We start from the raw sequence: 22,124 nt of genomic DNA on the forward strand, positions 1-22,124 counted from the left end.
AGCAGCATCGGCACTCATTAGCATGATATTGCTGATAACTAAGGGTAGTAGACTGTTTGGCCATAGATGACAGTTAAATCATCTCAGTAACAGACTGTGTAGTCTGACTCAGGTCAGCATGTGCCAGGCTACCACACAAACACACACACACACACCCACACACAACACACACACACACACACACACACACATGCACACGCACACACACACACACACACACACACACACACACACACACACACACACACACACACACACACACACACACACACACACACACACGCGCACACACACACACACACACACACACACACACACACACTGCATTGCCAGACCACAGATAAATTACCATATGACTCAAATGATCCATGGAGGCACAATTTGCCATCAGTGACCTGAATAGCACTATTTTCTCCTGTCTGTATATTTCGTATCACTACATAGGTGTTGTATGTCAACAAACAAGCCATGAAGCACTCACCATCTCCACAATGCTGTTGGTAACAGCTGTCTGAGCCTGGATGGTTGACATGTATGGACACTGATTTATACCAAGTGTTGTACCCAGATAAGTGGGAGACCTGGAGTCATGGTGGTGACACCAACAACCTGCATACCCCACCCCTATAGTGGTTATGCACGACAACTTTCAGCTCCTATATGATGAGGACTCACATGGACCCCTACAAGGGCTAACAGCTACTCATTGCCTACCATGCATTCTTGAGGTGCAGGGTCAGACTATTCCTCCAAACAGGCCCCTGAGATAGAAAGGGGTGAGCCTGCCCACAAATGTTGCAGACAGTACATTTCTGTCATTTGATGTGTCAAGTGCAAATGATCACTGTCAGCCCCAGCTGGCCTAGTGACATCAGGCATGTCCTGTCCTATTATGCTGGCCTCTCCACCAGAACCTGTGAGACCACATACCATTGGCAGTACTCACCCATGTACATAACCCCTCACTGACATGCACCAGGGTAGGTAACATGATTTATCTACCGTATGGTGACATGCATACTTGATGTGCAGGTTGCTGAAGATTCAGCCTTGAGATACCTGAAACAGCATATATACAGAAGGCCCTTGGTGATTTAGATGCATTACACATACAGTGCATTGTACTATATCAACAGGTAGTACTAACCCAGTGAGCCTTCGAATGATACTACGGCAATCATTGCCAGCACAACTCCCACAATCAAGCCACCCCCACACCAAAATATGACTGTCTACTCCTCCCTAGAAAGGGATAACAGCAATTCTGTTACAAACAGGGTAGTGTATATGTCCTTGGAATGGACTATTACATCAATTACCTTTAGCCGCACATGCTGCAGAGACCTGTTATGGCCTCCAACTACAGTCATGTTTTGAACCACTCCCTGAAATACCTGCTCCTGATGCAGCTTATCTGTAGCAATTTTGCCTAGGAGGCATAAGCAGTGTGTGCAAAGAGTCTGCAGAAACACCTCTACCTACTGAGTAGTGATGTTTTCTAGCTACACCCTTTCCTGCATCTGCCTGTTGGTCTTGTGTATTTCTATATGCCCACTATGTTATATCACCTTACAAAGCCATGCCTCCCCCTATATACAGGGCTCATTATGTCTATCATGGTACTACAGATGGACATGACAGTGCCATGACACTGTAATGTGTTCTCATTCACACATGCACCATAGCATCAGTCTGTTAATGACTTCTAACACAGAGTGCTGGGATACATTACCAGGCCTTTTTCTCCTTCCACTATTTGTATCTTCCAAGTCCACAGTTAGTAATATTCCAGTTTTCCCATCTATAAACATTCTTTCAACATGGTGCCAACACTTTACATTGCACTAATAATGGCAACTGAGTGGTGCTAATGACCTTATTAGCATAACCAGAACAGTCTCTGAATTCAAGATCACAATTCACATCCACATGGGTCTATGCCAGTCATGCCCAGCACAGTGCTAGGGAAGCATGTGACCACACTGCTATTTCACAAGATGTATTTAGATTGACATGGAGTAACAGTATTAAAAGCACCCCAATGTAGATCACATTATGTCTGAACAAGTCTTGGTGCTCAATGGGCTACCAATTTTCTCCCCAACTCCACCAGAATGAGTGGATATGGCTCCAGAATGATGTGGCAGGAAGAGCAAGACATTTTTACTTCCTGCACAGGGACTTTGCTAAACATCTGCTGCAGCAGCAGCAGTTCAGTGGCTCCTTAATTAAGACTGATACCTGGCACAAGCCAGTATGTTAAGTGGTATCACTAGCTTCACCCATTCTGCTGAAGAGTGCTGGCATCAATGCAGAGGTCTGAAGGGGTACCATACTGATGTGCTTCAGCACTGGGAAGCAGAGATTAGGGAGAGACAGACAAATGTACTGCAAGCATTTTTCCCCTCTTCCAATTGCATTACCTGTGCATAGTTGTGTACACACTTTTACAGTAGCAGAGGAAAGTACAGTTGTGTAAGTAAACATACCATAATGGTAGATGTTCAATAATCACTGTTGCAGTAGCCTTAGCTATATCGGTTATATCCTGCTAAGGATATAATAAACGGTCATCTTCCAAAGCTTTGAAGCACATCTCACATGCTAAAACCATTAGTCAGCTCGAGCTGAACTGCCTAAAAGTCAGGTTTAGGTGCCAAGCCCTTCAGAGACAGGGAGGCTAAAGCCCTAAGATGACAATGCTAAGAAAAGAAAAAAATACACATCCACACTGGAAAATTTTAAATTATGCAAAAAATAAAAGGTGGGGGAGGGGACTGAGCATCCACTGCAGCGGTCATTTGAACATGTACTGATATAGTAACTTACACAGCTGTACTATGTTCTACACATGGATCACTGCTGCAGTAGTCTTAGCTATGTAAGTAGATTACCATATATTTGGCTAACTTGGAGGAGGAAGGATGAAGGTCCAGGAGCCCCTGGAGAATGGTCCTGGCATACATAGCCTTTCCTAGACTTGTAGAAGGCATCTATTTTATAGTGCTTTGTAAAAGTATGTACAGTGGACAACATTACTGCCTCAATAATGCTTCCAAATTTCAACACTTGCCCTGGCAGAATGAGCATTGACCCTGCCTAGAATAGTCTTGCTTTGGTGGGTATAACAGAAAGTTTTTCTAACAGAAAATTTAGATCCTAAACATGACTTATCTATTTCCTATGAGGCTTGATATGCAACATCCCTTTCAAAAACATTTTCACATGAGATTACATTGATGGAGGGGGATACATGGGCAGACATGCTGAAATGGCTGACAAATTAACCTTTATGGAGGAATAAGACTGTCCTGAGAAGAGCAATTCAGACAAATAATGGAGAACCAGATAAACACTAGCCCTGAATGGTTGCTAGTTCTTTTTTTATACCAACTAGAAAACTTTTTCAATTTACTAATGTATGATTTTCTAGTAGCAGGTTTTCTTGTCTTCAATAATACTTGTAGCATGTCCTCAGAAAAAGGTGCCTAAAAGGTACTAAGATTCTGCATCTAGGCAGTCAGTTGGAATTTTTCAAACACCTTTTGTCTTGTGTGAGTAGATCTGGCCTGTGATAATGCTTGTGGCAATTATCCCAGGTCATTTCCAAAAGGAAGGAGAACCACTGTTGCCTGAGCCAGAAGAAAATCACCACAATGATGTTTGGAAAGTCCTTCAGAATGACCCTGGTTATCAGTGAAAAGGATGGAAAAGCATGCAGGAATATTCCTGTCCAATAAAAAAGAAGCATCTGCCTTCCAGGCCTTCTTGCACAGAGTCCTTGAGCAGAATTTTGACAACTGATCATTGTGCCTGGAAGCAAAAAGAACTACTTTTGGTGTAACTCAAAGCTAGATCAATTCTTGGGATGCTCTCAATTCAATTTCCATTTGTGAAGGTCTATCATGGTCCTGCTTAGCTTGTTTGCCACACAGTTTTGCTCCGACAATATGTAGGATGCCTGAAGAGTGAAACTGTGCTGAAAAGCTTTATCCCAGACTACCATGGATAGTCTACACAAAGGAAAAGATCTGGTTCCCCCTTGCTTGTTTATGTACCACATTACTGTGGTGTTGTCTATAAAAACTTCAAGTGGTCACAGGGACCACAAATGAGAGTTGAGAGCATAAGCATCTCCTTTATGTTTGTGTTTTGGTCTATCTTTCCTGCTCCAAAGATCCTGCATTTTTATCATCAAGACATTTCACACCCAGCAAAGCCAAGGCGTCTGTGTGTCTGAAAGTGCTGGAGCTGGATGAAAGAACAGGAGACCTGGATTCTGACAAATGTGATGTCTCCACAAAAAAAAAACAAACCCCAAAAAATGAAACTTGGAACATCAGGAGATGTTTATTCTGGGACCATACAGATTTCAGATACCACTGGATTTTTCTCGTGTAGGGTCTGACAAGAGGAATCATGGGAATCATAGAAGCAATGGGACCCAAAATCCTGAGAAATTCCCTTACCAAGACAGTAGTCTAAGCAGAAGTATAGCTGGCTCAACCAGCACCCACTGCTAGTACCATGAAACCATGCCCTAGCCCCTCAGCTTGTCTGGACGGAGTGCTATGGTGCTCATGTTATACTTAAAAATATATATGTATTTTAAACTGTAGCAAGCTACTTGCTACAAATGTAGCAAACAGTTGTTACGTTATACCCTCCCTGCATGGAGTGCTATGGTGCTTATGTTTTACATTAAACAAAACAAATAATAATTTATTTTAAATTGCAGAAAACAGTTGCTACAGTTTATATCCTGCATGCACAGAATACTATGATACTCATAGTATAGTTTAAAAAAAATCTTTTAAACTGTAAAAAAAAAACTGCTTCCAACAAATGTAGCATATGGTTGCTACAGTTTATACCCTGGCTGCACAGAGCTCTACTGCTATTACTAAGTAAATAAATAAAATAAAATCTTTTTTTTTTTTTTTTAACAAATTTAGACTGCAGATGGAGAGCTATAGTGCTCAGGTTTGACTGCAAATGTGATACTGGCTTTTAAAAGATCTTTGAACTTGAGGTCTCTGGGAAACAACATAGAAAAACAATCTTTTGAGAAGTCAAACAACATTTTTGTATGTTCTCCTGGAACCTCAGTCTGCTTAGATCCTTTACTCAGGTGAGTGAAAAAGACACCGCAAAGATAAACAAGTTTTCTAAAGAATGAAAATGTGAATACCTTGCAATCCGCAGTACGCTATCGCAGAATTTAGACGCTTTGTGAGTACACTTGAAGCAATGGATAGACCAAAGAGTAGGGGTAAGGCAGAGAAATAATGCAATCCAAACCGGACAAACCTTCACAAGCATTTAAAATCAGAATCTATAGGAATGTGATGATATGCATCCTTTAAATCTGATGTCATCAGAAAATTAAATGGTGAATAAGGGGTAACAAATTGTGAAAGGGTAACATTTTGAACTTGGGTACTATCACAAAAGTTTGAGAAATGAAAGATCCAGAACTCTAAGAATCCTCTTTCTTTGGCATCAGAAACATTCTTAAATAAAACACCCCTCCTAACCAAGGAGGAAGGGACAATTCTATCACCCCATGACAGCAAATGCTAAATGACAGGAGAGAAAAGGGGAGTTTGGTTTGGTGGCAGGGGGAATCCCTAGAAAAGAGGGTGAGACTACCATTTGTAACTATGCTGGATTCTTTTTAGTGTCCATCTGTCTAAAACTATCCATTGCCAAAAACAGAAATGGAGGTTTGGACTTTCTGGAAGGATTATGGGTTTGCCTGGGTGGGAAGGGAGTCTTGTGAACAGCCAGACTGTATTTTATTTTGAAGGGTTGCACCCATATTTTTTGGGTCCACCTGGCCGTTGTTTTTTTTTTTTTTCATGTTTACTTATCAGCACCTTGCTGGGACTGTGTTCTGATTTTAAAAAATATTCCCAGGGTAGCATTAACCCCCTTGGCAAACTTGAAGAAGGTGAGCTGAACATTTTGACATTCCTTGAACCATCTTACCTCTGTTACATGTTTTATGGATCCCTGCAGCAGATGGCTTAAAAACTAAATTTCCCTCCAAGGAATACTGCTAAATCTCATTTTTAACATCTTCTAGGAAGTTTTGAGAATGCAATCAAGCACACCTCATCATAATTGCTTCAGTGGCAGCAGCCCTGGAAGTGGCATCAGTAGAATAATAAGCACATTTCAAATGGTGAGTAGCCATTTGAGACAGAAGCAATTAAATTACACATATCAGATATTTCCTCAGGAGAGGAAACAGATACCATAATATTCATTATATTCTTGAGAGAAGCAAGCATAAACTTTAATATATGAACTTGACAGCTGATAATTCTAAAAACAGGTTTTGCAGAAGTATATACCCCACAAATCTATCAAATGTTTCCCTATCCTTGTCGGAAGGAGAGGGATTGGTATTAATCAAATGTTCAGCAGCTGCTGGGTTCATTAAAGCAGTAGCTGCTGGGTCTGATCTGGGATGGGTGTACAAAAACTTACAAGATTGAGGAACTTTATACAGTTTTATCTTCTTTTGTCAGGACAGCAGGATGGCTGAAAAGCAAGTCACAGGCTGTAACAAACATCCTCCAAAGCTGAAAGATCAAAAGGAATTGAGTAGGTACTGAAAAATCCAGTTGTAATAAATCATAGCACTTCTTTAGGTACTGTGGAATATCATTGTGCTCACACTGAAATAACCATTCTGGAAAGAGAATCCTTTAAATGGACTGGAAAAAGCCATACTCTCCTCAAAATTTGAATCAGAAATCTGAGGAGATAAAAATAATTTGTCCCTTCACAATAACTTTGTGGTTCAAGAACTTGAACTTTTTCAAAAAATGAAAAATGTCTTTTGCCAGAAACAGCTAAACTGGAAGGTGAAGATATTGAACTAAACCCTGAGCTGAGCCAAATACATCATTCCTGTCCACAGTAACAGAGACAGGAGAAAAAATGTCTAAGTCTGTGCTTCCTTTTGAAAGAAGCAGACCAAATTTTGCCAGAAAAACCTCCTTGGAAATAGGCATAGCATTATGGCTACACAGAGTGGCATTCCTGCCCATTCTCCAAGAGCTGACAAGTGGGTTTCATATACCCACCAAGGGTGCTCCAACTGCAGAGGACTTGTAACTCCTGGATCATGGTGTCTGTAGGGACTACATCAGATGGAGTCAGGAAAAAAGAAGAATGGTCTGAGGAACCAGTAATGTCCACTACAGTGCCAACCATCTGTGGCTGAAGCACTTTACCAGCTTGCTGTGATGGCAAAGTCTAGTTAATAATTCTTGTTCTGGCTGGAAGAACTGAGGAACCAGAATGTTGTTCCATGGTTAGTTGAAAAAGATACCAAATTCCCATGGAAGCCTGGCAACAGTAGTCAGTAAAATAGGTAGTTAAAAAATCCTCCCAATAAAAATACAGCCTCCAAAAGCAAAAAAAAAAAAAAAAAATGACACGCCTTTTTAAGTCATGTGATAGTTATTAAAAAAAAAAAACTTTCCTAACTTGTGCAATTTCTATTATAAAAAGCAAGTGGAATTTTTTCCCCCAAAGAAAACTGCTGTCCTGCACTGGAACAGCATTAACTGACCGTCAGTCCTCAAATGCCCAGAAATGGAGAGCCCTTCAGTGGCAGGAAAGGTCTGCAGAGCTTAGCACCCAAACCTGACTTTTTAGTCAGCTCAGCTCAAGTTAATGGTTTATGTGTATGGAAGGTGCTCAAGCGTGCCAGCAGGCAGGTGCAAAGGTTGCACTTGCAACCCCCGCCCCAGATCAGAAATGGTTCCAGGACTAGGCCCTCTGGCTGGCCAGGAGATTATTTTTTTTTAATTTAAAAAAATATATATGTGTTTTGTTTTTTTTTTAAGGGCGTTCTTTAAGAATGCCCTTTGCATCCAGTAGCACAGACCAGAAGATGAAAACAGGTCAGAAACACCTGTTGCGTCTTGGTAACCGATTGTTTACATCTCCATCTTCTGCGAGCACATAATTTGAACATGTACGTGTGTGTGCTTAAGTGTTTAAGAGGTTTGTGTGTGTAAGAAGTAGGTAGGGGTGTGGGTGTGTATGTAAGATGTAGATAGGTAGGTAGGAGTGTGTACACGTGTGTAAGAAGTAGGTAGGTAAAGGTGGTGCATTTAGACGGTGATAGGATACTTTTTGAATGAGTTACTATACATTCCTCCTGGGAAACATCTCACTGTGTGTGTGTGTGTGTGTGTGTGCAAGCAGTTGTAGATCAGGAAAATCTATGAGGGTGATACTTTTTCATTCGGAAGAATTCAAGGTTATCTGCACAATGTACATATTGAATACATTCATACAGGACAAGCAGACTGAGATTTGAAGGTATCATTTATTGAAGTGCGTATATAAGAGCAATGTACTCCAGCACAGATGACTTTTCTTCCATGCAACTATTATATACCTCTCAGCTGTACAGATTTTAGCAGAATGTCCAGATTTTTTGTCCCATTTTTCATAAAAGTGAGGTTTTCTGGCAAAATAGTGGCAAATCATTAAAGATTGAAGTTAGGAAAATAATGACAGTCATTTGAGTTTCAGACTTCAAACCTTCCAGAAAATTCATGCTAATGTAAAGCCTGTTATTCTATCAAGTTTCTAAGTTTCTAATGTAATATTTAAAATTTGTCCCTATTTCTGGAACTTTGTCACACTTTTATGGTTTTGTCCAGATTTCTTGCACTAAGAGGTCAAGAGGTTATTCTTTAATTTTCTGCATACTTCACTTTCTTGCATCACTGTTATGACATTTGATGTTACAAATGAAAATACATTGTATTAGTAAGATGAGGTCTATTGGTAAGCAGACATCAAATATCATTGCTTGAATGTTTTTGTATATATTTAATGTAAATGCGAGTGAAATATAGATGTTCATATAATATAACTTGTTTGTTTAGCCATTACTTATTTTTCTTTCAAATTCAGATTGCTCGTTATTTCTACACCTTTTACAACTATACTTTTCATTGGACCATCTATTTCCTTTTTCTAATCTATGTACCAAAAGTTATGCAAGTTAGATAAAAGTCTAACATCCTTAAATTTAGTATTTTTTTTTCTGTACTCCTTGGACATTGCATGCGAGTAAGAATATGGTAGGATGTGTGTGTGTATAAAAAAGGGAGGTAGCATACCCCTCAACTGTCCAGGATTTTGCAGAATGTCCAGAATTTTGCTCCATATTCCTTCTAAAAAGGATTGAAGTTGCTAAATAGACATATCTTTTAGAAAAATGCATACTAACAAAAATCCTGTTATTCTAGCAATTTTCTAAGCCCATGAGAGCAATATTTATTTGTCCCTATTTATTTTAGGCTTTGTCCAGATTTCTTGCACTAAGAGGTTGAGGGGTGTGTGTGTGGGAGAGTGAAATGCCCTAGTTAAAGTTAGCTGGTGGAAATGATTTTCAAGTGCATTTTCAAGGAATTGTGAGCCTCAAGGGACGAGAAGTTTACTGCTGCTCATGCCAAGTCTGCTTAAAATGTGCAACTGTTTTGTTTAGCAAATGGTATCACTATTGTGGTAGAGATGTTTAAAGCAATGTTAGTAGCACAACAGGTAGCATACCTGTCTTGATGCAGAAGGCTGTAGGTTATACTCCCAGTGTGTAGATTTGTATTTTAAGGGGGTGGGGGTTATACAGTCCTGAGTATGTCTTCCTTTGGATAAGATGCCTAGTCACTATAAACCTTTTTCAGTTTACCATCCAGTCCCTATTGTAATATACCAGCTTAAAAACAAACAAAAAAGCAACACAAACTGGTAAATCCACAAAAAAAGAAAGGTGAGGAGGCTACCAAAAAAAGAATCCTTTATTCACAAAATGATGGTTAGCGCTTTCACCGGCCAAAATGCGCCAGCTTCTTCAGACCAGATTCAAACATATCGTAAATGCCCCCCAGTGATTATATACACACACACTCAATAAGTGTCCTAATTAGTTACCATGAAAATTATCCAATTAAAACTTCTCTTAAAAACCATAACTTAAAAAACCCACCTACTAAATTTGGATATTATTTTCATTTTCATTCTTATTAGGTTATATTATTGTTTTTATCCAGATATTTTTATATATTATTTTGGATTTTTAAGATGGATTAAATTGAGTGTAGTACAATAAGAGTTAATGGGATTTGTACTTTGCATTTAGTTTGTACAATAGGTACCCGATGATGAGATCTCGCGGCTTTAGTAGGTGGGTTTTATAAGTTATGGTTTTTAAGAGAAGCTTTAATTGGATAATTTTCATGGTAACTAATTAGGACACTTGAGTGTCTGTGTGTATATAATCACTGGGGGGCATTTACGATGTGTTTGAATCTGGTCTGAAGAAGCCGGTGAAAGCGCTTACCATCATTTTGTGAACAAAGGATTCTTGTTTTGGTAGCCTCCTCGCTACCAGCTTACCATAATGTAACATACACAATTTATTCTTCAAGGGCAGCAGGCACTGAATTTGTAGATGAAACCTGTTCATTAGTTTGAGATCTTTAATGTGGAATTATTCAGATGACTTACTTCTGCAAAGATAATGTGGAATTATTCAGAGGACTTCTGCAAAGATTGTGCATATCGACTGATATTGGTGGATGGAATGAGAAGTTTCAGTGGCCTTTTATGGTTGAAATGTTCTGAATTGTGCAGTTTTGTCGTTTCATTGCTTACTAGAAAAAAAAGTTCAAAACTTTAAACAAGTGGTACTATATTATACAAGGGATATAATTTAATTATATATTAGAAATACAATCAGGAAGGTGAATCAAAGAACTTTTGCATGGTCCTAGAAATGTGTGCAATGGCCTATGATTAGAAACAGCCCAAAGGTAAACTTTATCTGCCACTGGCCAGATGCATTTTCTTTGAATATGGGTTACAGTGCTGTTTCAGTGAATGTGAGTTTCAAAGGCACATAAGTTTTAATGTCAAGTCTGTCTTTATTGTAAGACTATTGCTTTGTTTAACAAATATCCAATCAGTGTTTGTGCTAGAACATTTGAATTAAATGTTGTAAATTAAATCCAAATATCTGTAATCATTGGGGAAGTAAAGCATAAAACAGTATGCAGAGAGTTTAACAGTGCTTATGGCAATTGGGGAGAAATAGCAAAGTAATGGGACACTGGAATAGTTGAGTGGGGGGCTCTGGGTTTGCACCTTTCTGCAAAAAAATCCTGCAGGCTCAAATGAAGGTGCCCTGAAGCTTTGAAATCTGGCCAACTGCTGTATCATATGCAGGTTATAACCCATATAGCTAAGGATACTGCAGCTATGATCCATATGAAAAACATTAAGAACGCAACATGGCACAGTGTTGAGTGACTCTCCCAGCAAGAGGTATGCTGTATCTCATTCTACTCTACCGTGAAACTACACTTATGAGTAGCACCTGTCTTTCTGCAGATTTAGTTGTGTTAAGGTTGCAGAGCCAAGGATGTTGCCTTCAACTAACTAGCTGAGAGGAGACCTTGGGCACTAACAAGAAGGAATTGCAGTAGGCTCCTCCTAGCAATAACCTTGACATGTTTCCCTATCATCAGTTGGGCAGACTGGTGTCTGCTTAGGTACATTAACTGGATGCCAGCCTCAACTTCTAGCATAGCCTGAGTCACATAACCAGCAAACTTCTAGCATAGCCCGAGTCACACAACCAGCTATCAGGAAGCACACCAGGTGTGTAGCCATATAAAGACCGGACATTGAATATGATGCCCTCAGCCTAGCATCCATCCATCTGCCTCCAACCTATCTTCATCCAACTGTTCCTTAAAAAAATAGAGCTCATGATTCCTGCTTACTTTTGTCTTATCCAAAACAGAATAAACCTTTAGTTGTTGGGTTGCTAAAATAGTGCTAAGTTTATGTCCCACCTACACATGGTAAAAGAGGACTGTCTGTAGTACATTCTAGCAGCAAAACACACAATCATAAGCAACTGAAATGAAAGTCTGACTCACAACCTGTATCAACATGCAAGTTTGGGAATGATGCAGGATAGAATAGGCTGTCAAGATAATACTGGCCGAGATATGGCTTTACACTCCACTACCAGATGGTCAGTACCAAAAATAGACACATTTTTGCAATGAGATGGGAAAGCTCCATAAGTGCCAAGCCCTGGAAATTTCTGGCTCAGAGCAAATTTGAGTTAAAAGGGAAGCAAGAAAAGCCTCTACACCAACTAAGTAAGCTCGAAGCTTCCTAATGAATACAGAGGTGAACTGGCCTAAAATAGTTCACCATCTGGGGTTCTAATAAAATATGCAATATATAGACGAAGATAGCAAAACAGTAGTCTATGGTGGCTTTAGAAGTGGCAGAAAGCAATAGGAAAATCAGAATGCAGAACAAGGAAGCATTGTTAACAAGCACAGATTAATGAAAATAAGCCCCTCTTGCAATATCTTCCATGCAATACGAGGAAGAAGGCAAAAAAAGGGGGGGGTGGAGATAGCTGGCAGCAAGATGGATAAGCAGCATTCTGAAATGAATTTGCAAGTGAAGTTCACTTGACAGAGGTCTGCTGTGCCGATATCCCTGAAATCATACATCACACTTGCATAGTTAAGGTTATGCTTTACGGACAATAGCTAGTGAGGTAAAGGTTAATTTTGCCAGACAGGTAATCCTATTTTGAATGGGAAGCTTGGAGTGATTAAGGGAGATGTGTTCACAAATACTAGGAGGGGAATGGCAACCAAGGGACTGGGAAGCTTTATGCATCCAGTACTGAAAGTCAGAACAGAGGCACTAAAAAAAAAAAAAAAAAAGTAGGTCCAGTACCAAGTGATACTAAAAAGTAGAGCATACAAAGCTATAGAAATAAGGGCAGTATATTATCTGGTGCTAATGTTTCTCCTTGTATTGGAATCAACATTCCACTAGATCTTAAGTGTAGCAGAGCTGGTCTGCCACCATTCAGAATTTGGAATGAAAGAATTTTCTTACGTGCCTGCTAGGTCCAAAAAAAAAAAAAACTTCCAACATTACCAGTTTTAATTTCTGTGGAGGGCTTAAAGTCCCCTTACTCAGGAATATAGCAACCTCACTGAGCCACTTGAGATACATACATGGAGGGGAGGCGTTAGACCCGAGTCAGCCAGGATGTCCAATACAACCCACAGCACAATTATGCACTCTATGAATATTTAAGAGGAGCACCACACAGAAATTAAATATTCAAAAAGCAAGCACTTTGGCTTCAGTGTGCTTCTAGAATTCCTATCACATTTAGTGGAAGGGCAAATTTGAAGCTTTTTCTGTAGTGTCCTCTTGCAAGACTCATACCACAAAGATAGTTCATTAGTGTTTGCATCGAACTCCTATCATTTCATCTGGTAGTGACTTGATAAAGCTTCCTTATGAACTTCACTTCAGCACCAAGTGAGATTAGATGGGACTGGCAATCACCTTCTATTAAAATTTTAGGTAATGAATTGGATGGCCAAGTCACACGTTGATATCTGTTCAGACAAGTACTTGGATGAAGATCAGCGTCTTCAGTTTAAGGCCTTTGCTCTTTTGTATATTGTTTGGCTACTGTCTGTCATACAAGCTCAACAGGAATTCTACTGAACGCAAGAAGTGGGACAAGATATAAAAAGTCCCATCAAAAATGGGACAGGGCAGGGCAAGTCTGGGGCAGTTATACAAGTTAACCTTCTGAAGTTAATTACAAAACAATTTTGTGAAGGTAAGAAAATTGGTGCAGGGGCTCTTATCTGTCACTTATTCTACACCATACCCCACTATACAAATTTTTGCCTGAATTTTTGATCTGTACCCCCAATTTGTTTCCATCAAGAGAATGAGAAATTTCAGACTTTAGTTACTAGAATTATGTTAATATGCAACATCCCCATTTTTTGTCTATACACTTTTTTTGTACCAGTAGGTTGGAAGGCATGTTCCATACCCAGTTCAAGTAACTCAGGAGCTTCCTTCAGACTTGCTTGCCCAGATGGTTCTTGCCCCTTTTGGAGACATGGACAGATGGAGGAAAGTACTCCATTTATGCCAACAGTTTTTAAAGAGCAGCATTCCATTTTTAAGAGATCCTTGCTACAAATCAGTATACCAATGCTTTTCTGGCTGGTAGAAGTTGCCTTTCTGGCCAGCTCATATGACATCAAGCTGCATCTCTTAAAGTGAAAGAGGTTCTACTTTAAACATACTTACAAGGTAAACTGTCTGGAATTATAAAACTAGTGCACAAGGCAAAGTAGTTGGGTTTTGGGTTCCTGGTTTCACAGTTGCATCCTGCTACCTAATCTTCAGCCCCCCCCCCCAAATCAGGGAGCCTTTTGTTATTCTAAATGCACCCCCCCCCTTGAAATCCACCCTAGACCCAGACACAATAGTAAGAGTTTATGAAAGGGGTTAAGTGGAGATATGAAGCTGGATTTCATAGTTAACCCAGAATCTAGGTCCAGTGTACTCAGCATAAAGCACTACCCTTAGTGAACACAACTACAACCGAATTGGATTCCTGCCAAAACAGAAGGCTGCTCACTGCATTAGAAATTTAGGCCTATTCATAGCTACAGCATCTCACTCTCAAAGTCAACAACCTACTAGGGGGACTGCAGTATTAAATGCAGTGCCAGAGGGGAACAAATTGAGAGCAGATCAAAAGTCTGGACATTGGACAAACACCAAGCCTTGGTGACAGATTGACAAGGGTTCCAAACAGACTAACGCTCCCTATGCTCCGACAGGATCTCACAGGAAATAACTTGACCCAGCTTATGGAAAGAGTACCCAAGCCAATTCAAAGTACAATCCTAGATTTATAAACATCTCATCAGCCCTACCACCTAGAATGAGAAACCTTTCTCCAATTCTTGTCACCTAGGCTCATTCCTAGAAGAGCAAATCCCTATGAGGAATAAAAGGGCAAGTCAACCCTGCAACAGTATACAACTGTCAGAACCCAATAGTATTCAATCTTGAGGGGCTGTAGTACAAATGAGTCCAGTATGAAGAAAATCAGATTTGACACATTATATGGTGTGGGAAGGTGATTGCAGTAGTCATTTTTCATTACAAAATCCACACAGTGACTTTACTAATTTCCCCAATTAGCTACTCCCACTATGCTAACAGCAAACTCCTGCAATACAGGCATTCTGGAAAGCTAGTGAACCTAAAACAAATGGTAGTCTGATGCAAGTACAACAGTGGGTCCTGCCTATATAAAGAAACAAAGCATGCATAATAGGGTATGAACATCTGAAAGTTGCATTTTATTAGCACATTGTGGCCATAGCCATGTAGCCTTGAACAGAACAGGATTGATTGAGATTTTCTTGCCTGCATGGTTTGCAAGTGCTATACAATTACTTTGGTCAAGTTCCCAACCATCACGTATACTCCCCCAAAGATTCAGAAGGACATGGTTTCTGAAGGTAGGTAGGTAATGCAGCCATTATCCATTTACAGAGGCTACATCCTGTCCTAGATAAAGTTAAGATACCAAGCAGTTTCATTCGATCGGTCAAGCAGCTGTGAGGGTACTGGTTTTGTGTTATGTCACATCATTTTAGACTCTTTGCAAGCACCAACTACAATACTGGCAAGATATAATTGGAGTTTTTTTTTCAAAAGGTTGACATGTGTGCCAATAGTTATGGCAGCTTGGTGCTTGCTTACTGGGAATCACTTTTAAAGTGTAAATTGCTTTCAGAGGTTCATGCCCCATTATGTACAGTTTTATATGGATAGGACCTACTGACATCTTGTACATCAGACAATCTTTGAGTTACACTATGAAAGGCTAGTCCAGTTGTGTTGACTCCTTGGATGTCAACATCTCCATAACAGCTAATGGCTTGAATACTAGCCTGTTTAGTAAGTCTTGTAGAAAGGTGAATGTCCTAAGTAGCCAAGCATGTACATAAAAAGGTTTTGAATTAAACAGATGTTAAGTGCTGGAGTGTTTATGCACAAGGGATTATAAAACAGATGAGATTACTACAGCCCACAATGACATTTCAGAACATCCTAGTAATTCTGAGACCTTTATTTTGAGTAAGAATGGTTCAGCTACACATGTGCACCAGTTTGGATTAAGAAGGATATTCCAGTGAAGCACAAAAAAAAAAAAAAAAAAAAGTTACTAGCTCAGATAGGAAGTTATGTTACATTACCACCGGCTGATAGGAACTAGTTCCCATGTGTAAATTAGCAAAAATGTTTACATCCTGTCATGTAACACTTGTAAGTTACATGCCAATTGTAAAGCTAGCAAATTTGAGTTGCAAGCTGATGTTGGAAATACAGATCGGATGTTGAGACTGATCTGTGAGCACTATTACAGTATAGGATACCATGAATGCCCTTTTCCACACATTACAGCATTTAGTAAATAGCATTCTTTTGAGATCTTAGAGGTGGTGATATGGCTACTAAAACAGAGTGCCTAGAACATTAAGTTTACAAGATAAGAGGTAGGCGTTTGAATGAATATGTACCTGCAGTGTTAAGATCATGTGCCCTAAAACAGTAAAGGAAAACTCGACCTTAGAACCAACTTTCACATCTCATAAAAATCACCAACTGCTGCAAAATATAGTCACTGGGGCTTGATATATCCACTTTGGACCACTTCCATTTTCCCCTTACACAGTAAAGGGTAATCACAGCTTCAAATGGTGTCCCATCTGCCAAGGTGGAACACTTTCTTCCATCACAAATACAGGAGACAGAGCGAGATACCACAAGAGTGGGCAGTAAGATTCATCACTAGTCATGCCAGTCTTACCAGACAAGAACTTTTAGGATTACGTGCAAGTCTAAAAGCAGGTCCTCAAATGACACTTTAGGATAAAGTCTACAGTAGAAAGAACTTTTAACAGCAACCTTTAAGATTCTGCTCTAGTCAGCCAACATTAAAATGCACAAGCCATGTTAAACTGCAAAAAGTTTTAATTTAGACATTTATATAAACAAGTGGCCCCTTCCCCCAAAGTCTAAACAAAATTCAGTCCAACATTTTGTAACAAGGATTATTGAGCAAAACTTTCAAATCTTATTTCTCTATTATATCTGTCTGTGAGGTAATAAGCTTTCTTGGTCAGCTTTGTGAGAACCATGAAGAGTCCCTTCACATGGTGATGAAATTGTTCTTCCAAATCTTCATCTGTTTCTTGCTTTTCCTCTTGGACTTCCCTGTTTAGCAAGCGAAGGCCATGGCCTCGCTTGCCTCTTTCCTCCATCCTCAGCAGACTCCATTCTATCTCATTCTTTACAGTCTTCAGTGCTTGGTAGTAATCATACACATCTTGGTAGCGGCACACCTTATCATCCAATGGAACATCCCTCAAAAGGCTAGGAACCAAGATGGTTTCATTCATTGTTGTAGTGGCTGCAATGAACTGGTTCACAGCCTCTAAGAGCGACTGCCTCTGGAAGGTGATCTCCATCTCAAAGTTACAGTGAGTCACTACCACTAGCAGATGGTAAAAGCTGGCTGTTCAGGTCAGTCAGGTGCTGGAAAAAAGATAAAAAAAATGATTAAACAAATATTCATTCCCAAACATTTCACCCCCATCCCCCACTGAGTGGGCCAAAACCTGTCTACACCATTTAGTAAATGGCCAAAATGTCTTTAAATGCTGCAGCTCAGCTACCCATTTTTCCATCTACCCTAGCCTACTGCTGCCCAGTTTCTGTATGTAACCTGGTAACCATTAAGTAGTGTGACAAAATGCAACACTACTACTGCCTACATAGCAGCATGCTGGATACCCACCAAGCTCTTGCACATGACCCAATTCCAGGTCATCGAATGTCATTAGTAACCCTCATGAGCAATTTGCATGGCTTTTAGAGTCTCCCCCAAAAGTTAATGGGCAGCCCAAACACTGCAGCACTTGGAGGGGTGTGTCAGGACAGAGTGTGGGTCAGGACAGAGTGGCCTCCCTGGGGCAGGACAAGATGCAATAAGTGGACAGCCTTGAGCCTTAGTCTCATGTTATCCAATGTTCATAAAAAGAGCCATTTACCAGCACTTTCTGGCCCAGGCTAGAAAACAGCTAGAGGCAAGCAATGGCCATACTGCAAACAGTATGGGACAATATGCCACTACCTAGGACAAGTAGGACACCAGCTATAAACAGCACACATTTGAAAATTGAGTTTGTGTTCCAAGTAGTTATCCTCTCAAATCACTCTTATGCAAAGGAGTCATTAAATACTTCCACTACCCTACTGGCTGAAGACATGCTGTACAGAGCCCAGTGCTTGGGGATGGGGAGTACAGAACTTAATGTACCAAGAATGCCCCATAACCAAGTTTTTGGCAAATAATGCCCACAGTTTTAATTGCTGGGATTTCAAAGTAATGCGATCTCAGACTTGGCACATACATTTTCAGGAGGTGTGTGTGTGTGTGTGTGGGGGGGGGGGGGGGGGCATAGCCTCCTGCAAAGGAAAAATGGTACATTACAATTGCTCTGGTTCCAGTATTGACACTGGAACCTTTCAGGAACTTGAAAATTCAGTTTTATGTTTAGTCATACATCGTTCAGTCTTCTGGTAATATGGGATTTAGAAGTAAACCCCCATCCACAATGCCCCCCCCCCCCTCATTTTTGCACACTGGGTCAGGCTGTCACTTCAGTGGCAATCTAGAGCCACAGTTTACACCACTAGGTGGCCAACTCTGTTGCGAGTAGGACAACATACCTTCTACAGTGGAAGACAAGAAATTCACAAGCAGTATAACAGAGAACCAAGTGTCCAGCATCCCCCCCCCCCCCCAACAAATTTTACTCCTTGCCCATTTACATTTGTAGAAAAATCTCCCAGGTCCAATTTTAAGACAATTAGTTCACTACTGTAGTTATGAATATATTGTAGATAATGAACACATTTTTATACTCTGTCCAAGATAAATGACCACAAACATTTTTATACTCTGTCCAAGCAAACAGCAAGTTTGCTTCTAAATGGAAGCAGCATGTACAAACATCTTTTTAAGCTATTCCAGAACTGTTTAACTACCCTAGTTATATACCATTTAGAGAAAATACAGACTGTTAACTAATGAGTTGACATCCCAAGCATGTGCAATTTCCTTTTGCAGCTTTGATTAAGCTAATCCAGGTGCTACAGGAGCTGAGCATCTTTGCAGTTGCATATACCATTCCCAATAGTACAAAATGATGGGTCAGTTAAGGACACCAACACTACAGTTAGGGAGGGGGTCTTTGGTAAGGTCCCTTAGTCCTAATTTTACAGCCAACCCAAACACCATACCATTGCTCAAACCAGTTTGCTGTGATCTTCATTCATGCACCAATGTTGTTCAGTTTCACACATTTTTCTCCCCTGCCATAAGAGCACACACTTGGGACTTGGCATGCATAATACACTCACTCTAACTTAACAGTTCTGAGATTATACAGTCAAACATTTCATTATACAAATGCACTTGTTTACCATAAACACCTATAACTGCAATCAACATTTTGAAATATTGCATTTCAAATCTGGGTAGCTAGAATAAAACAAGCTCACCACACTGGACACAGTAATCTACTCTTGTTAAGTAGACTGTAGCAAAGCTAGTAGCCCCCAGCCTTCCATCTAGGGTCCAGGGAGTGTGCAAAGACAATGTAATCCCAACACCCATCATTAACCAAAGGAAACTCAGGTACTTAGAGCATAAACACCCCTTACAGACATGTCTCAAGATGTTTAAAATTGAGTTTATAAAAGTATTACTAGGATTCAGTATTTAAGGCTCTTAATGGAGGTACATACCTCAATGAGGAGATACACCGAGAAGAAGTTCCATACCTCTCAAATGGATGGCATCTCTTCCCCACACACACCATCCCCCATGGTTTAAAAGGGTATTTACAAACATGAGCACTAACTTGTTACATAAAGAGCATCTTGTCAGGAAAGCAAAGAGCACAGCCAGGCATCATGGCTGTCCTCCACTGAAGGAGTATAGCCAGGCATCATAAGGCTGCCCTCCAGGTACAATTCACAAGACCATTTTCCCATTAATAAGTTAGGACTTCAAAATTCTTTATGCAAGAAATATGTACATGTACACAACCCAGTCTGCAAACTAATGGCACAGCAAGACTGTAAAGAGGTTTTGTATTAGAACATTACCCCACCAAATGTGCAGTAGTAAGGACCACACAAACCCCACCCAGCACTCTCCGCATGAATTTTGAAAACTGCTTTGAATAAACTTGGGAAAACCATCCTCCCAGAATTGATTTCTAGTTTCCATTGATCAAAAGCTTCAATAGATTACATGTTTAATTTGGCAGGCCATATACTTACAAATGGTATACCGATCCAAACAGATTTTTACCCATTACAACACAGAATTTCTGGGAGGTCTTTTTTATTGCATTTATTGTCCCACTGCCTCAGAATACTGTTGTTGCTTTAGCTCCATAATTTTTTTTTAAAGAAAGGTGTGTGTGTGTGTGTGTGTGTGTGTGGTGGGGGGGGGGGGTGCTTGCCCTTCTGCAAAAGCAATTACTGCACAACATTATGCCAGAGAAAGGTGGGAGTGCACGGGTTATGGGTATGGGCTGCAAAATGGGAACTTGTGGATACTGCATACATACTGCCCTTCTGACCTGCTTCTTAACCTACAGCACAGTAGGTGGTTAAGTACAAAGTGACAGAGCAAGTTAGACATCCAGAACATGCGGTGCTTTTGACGGTGCATTTATAAGTGTAGAAAATAATTGACACTCACTAGGTCACTGTATAATCTACATGGCTCGTCACTCTACCCTGTCAATCATGTAGGCCACACCCATTCATGCACGAAAATCACTGGGGCATAGCTCTCAACCTTCCATCTCCAAAATGAGGAACACTTGCCCTCAATGTGGAACAAATGGGCAAAATGTGGAACACATACTAATGGCTTACTAACAACTTCAATTAGGAAGGCCATAGGAAGGTTAAATATGCTGGTTTTATTTATAAAGATCTTTTAATGAACTAATATGAATCAGTTCTATTTACCATGGATTTCCCTTAAAAAAATCCTAACACTGAATGTGTGATTGATTTCAATGTGGAATATGAACTTTTTCATACCCCAAATGAGATACGTTCCTCGTAATGAGGTACGCTGTGGGGTAATATTCTAATACAAAGGCTGAAAAAAGGGTAGGAAAAACTTGGCTCCCCAAATATAAAGATTACTATAGCAGCAAATAAACTGCCCCAGATACACTAGAACCCAATATAGTGCAAGTGCATTGGGAAGTCAGCTCCGACATAGATACCAGTAAGTTATACAGAACATAAAAATCATACTAAAGACGTACTGTAGCTATTACAATCCAAATAAAACATATGCATTAAATTCAAAAGTAAACATAAGACTACAAATACATACAGCTACGAACACATTTTCAGGACGGGATAACAAATCTCACCTGCAGAAAGAAACGTGGGGGGTGATTTTTAATCCAAAACACCAGCCAATGGTGTCATCAGAAGAAAATGCGAGCAAATATGAGGTAACTTCCCCCAATCAGCACCTTACCACAGCAAAACTAACTAAACCTTTATATTTGCTGCCGGCACTGCTTCCTTTTAAAGTGTCCCCGTGCTGGCTGCACTCGAGTAATTGCATCACGCTAGGGCGGGGAAAAGAGGGCCTCCTTCAACGCAGACTGGTTTCACGTGCCCCGCAATAAATTAATAAATATAACGCCCCTTACAAGAACATAGTGAACTGACCTCTTAGGGAAAAGGTTGTCATCCGAAAGGGTCTTATTTCGTAATTGCTGCTCGATTCGAACTTACATATTGAGAATGTAGGTATAGCTGAGGCCGTAGCGCTCAACCTCTTTAGTCTTTACACAAACATATCTTGTGGAAGACAAATATAATGGGGGACAAAGCTGCAAAAATAGGGACAAATTTAAAATATTGTTCTTATAAACTTAGAAAGTTGCTGTAGAATAAAAGGTTTAATGGTGCCTTGCATTTTTTCTGAGGGATATGAAGTCCGTAACTCAAATGCCTGTCATTATTTAGTGAATTCAATCCTCAAAAATCCAGTAAAAAATCACAAATTTTATGAGCAACAGATCAAAGCTATG

General features: G+C 40.0%; 1 protein-coding gene across 1 annotated transcript; it reads right to left on the reverse strand.

Annotated features, from left to right (window-relative positions):
* Positions 1-16,932: 16,932 nt before the first annotated feature.
* On the reverse strand, positions 16,933-21,654 carry LOC122790004 (mid1-interacting protein 1-B-like). The gene is made up of 2 exons (XM_044057528.1): positions 21,453-21,654; positions 16,933-17,514 (listed from the first exon to the last, which is right to left on the reverse strand). The coding sequence occupies exon 2, from the start codon at positions 17,445-17,447 to the stop codon at positions 17,031-17,033; it is 417 nt and encodes a 138-aa protein (XP_043913463.1). The 5' UTR covers positions 17,448-17,514; positions 21,453-21,654; the 3' UTR covers positions 16,933-17,030.
* Positions 21,655-22,124: the final 470 nt, after the last annotated feature.

This window comes from Protopterus annectens, chromosome 15.part0, assembly GCF_019279795.1.
Source record: "Protopterus annectens isolate FY-2018-M chromosome 15.part0, PAN1.0, whole genome shotgun sequence".
Lineage (NCBI taxonomy): Eukaryota > Metazoa > Chordata > Ceratodontiformes > Protopteridae > Protopterus > Protopterus annectens.

Excerpts from the sequence above, each read along its gene's own strand:
- LOC122790004 (XM_044057528.1), bottom strand. The coding sequence starts at position 17,447 with ATGGAGATCACCTTCCAGAGGCAGTCGCTCTTAGAGGCTGTGAACCAG.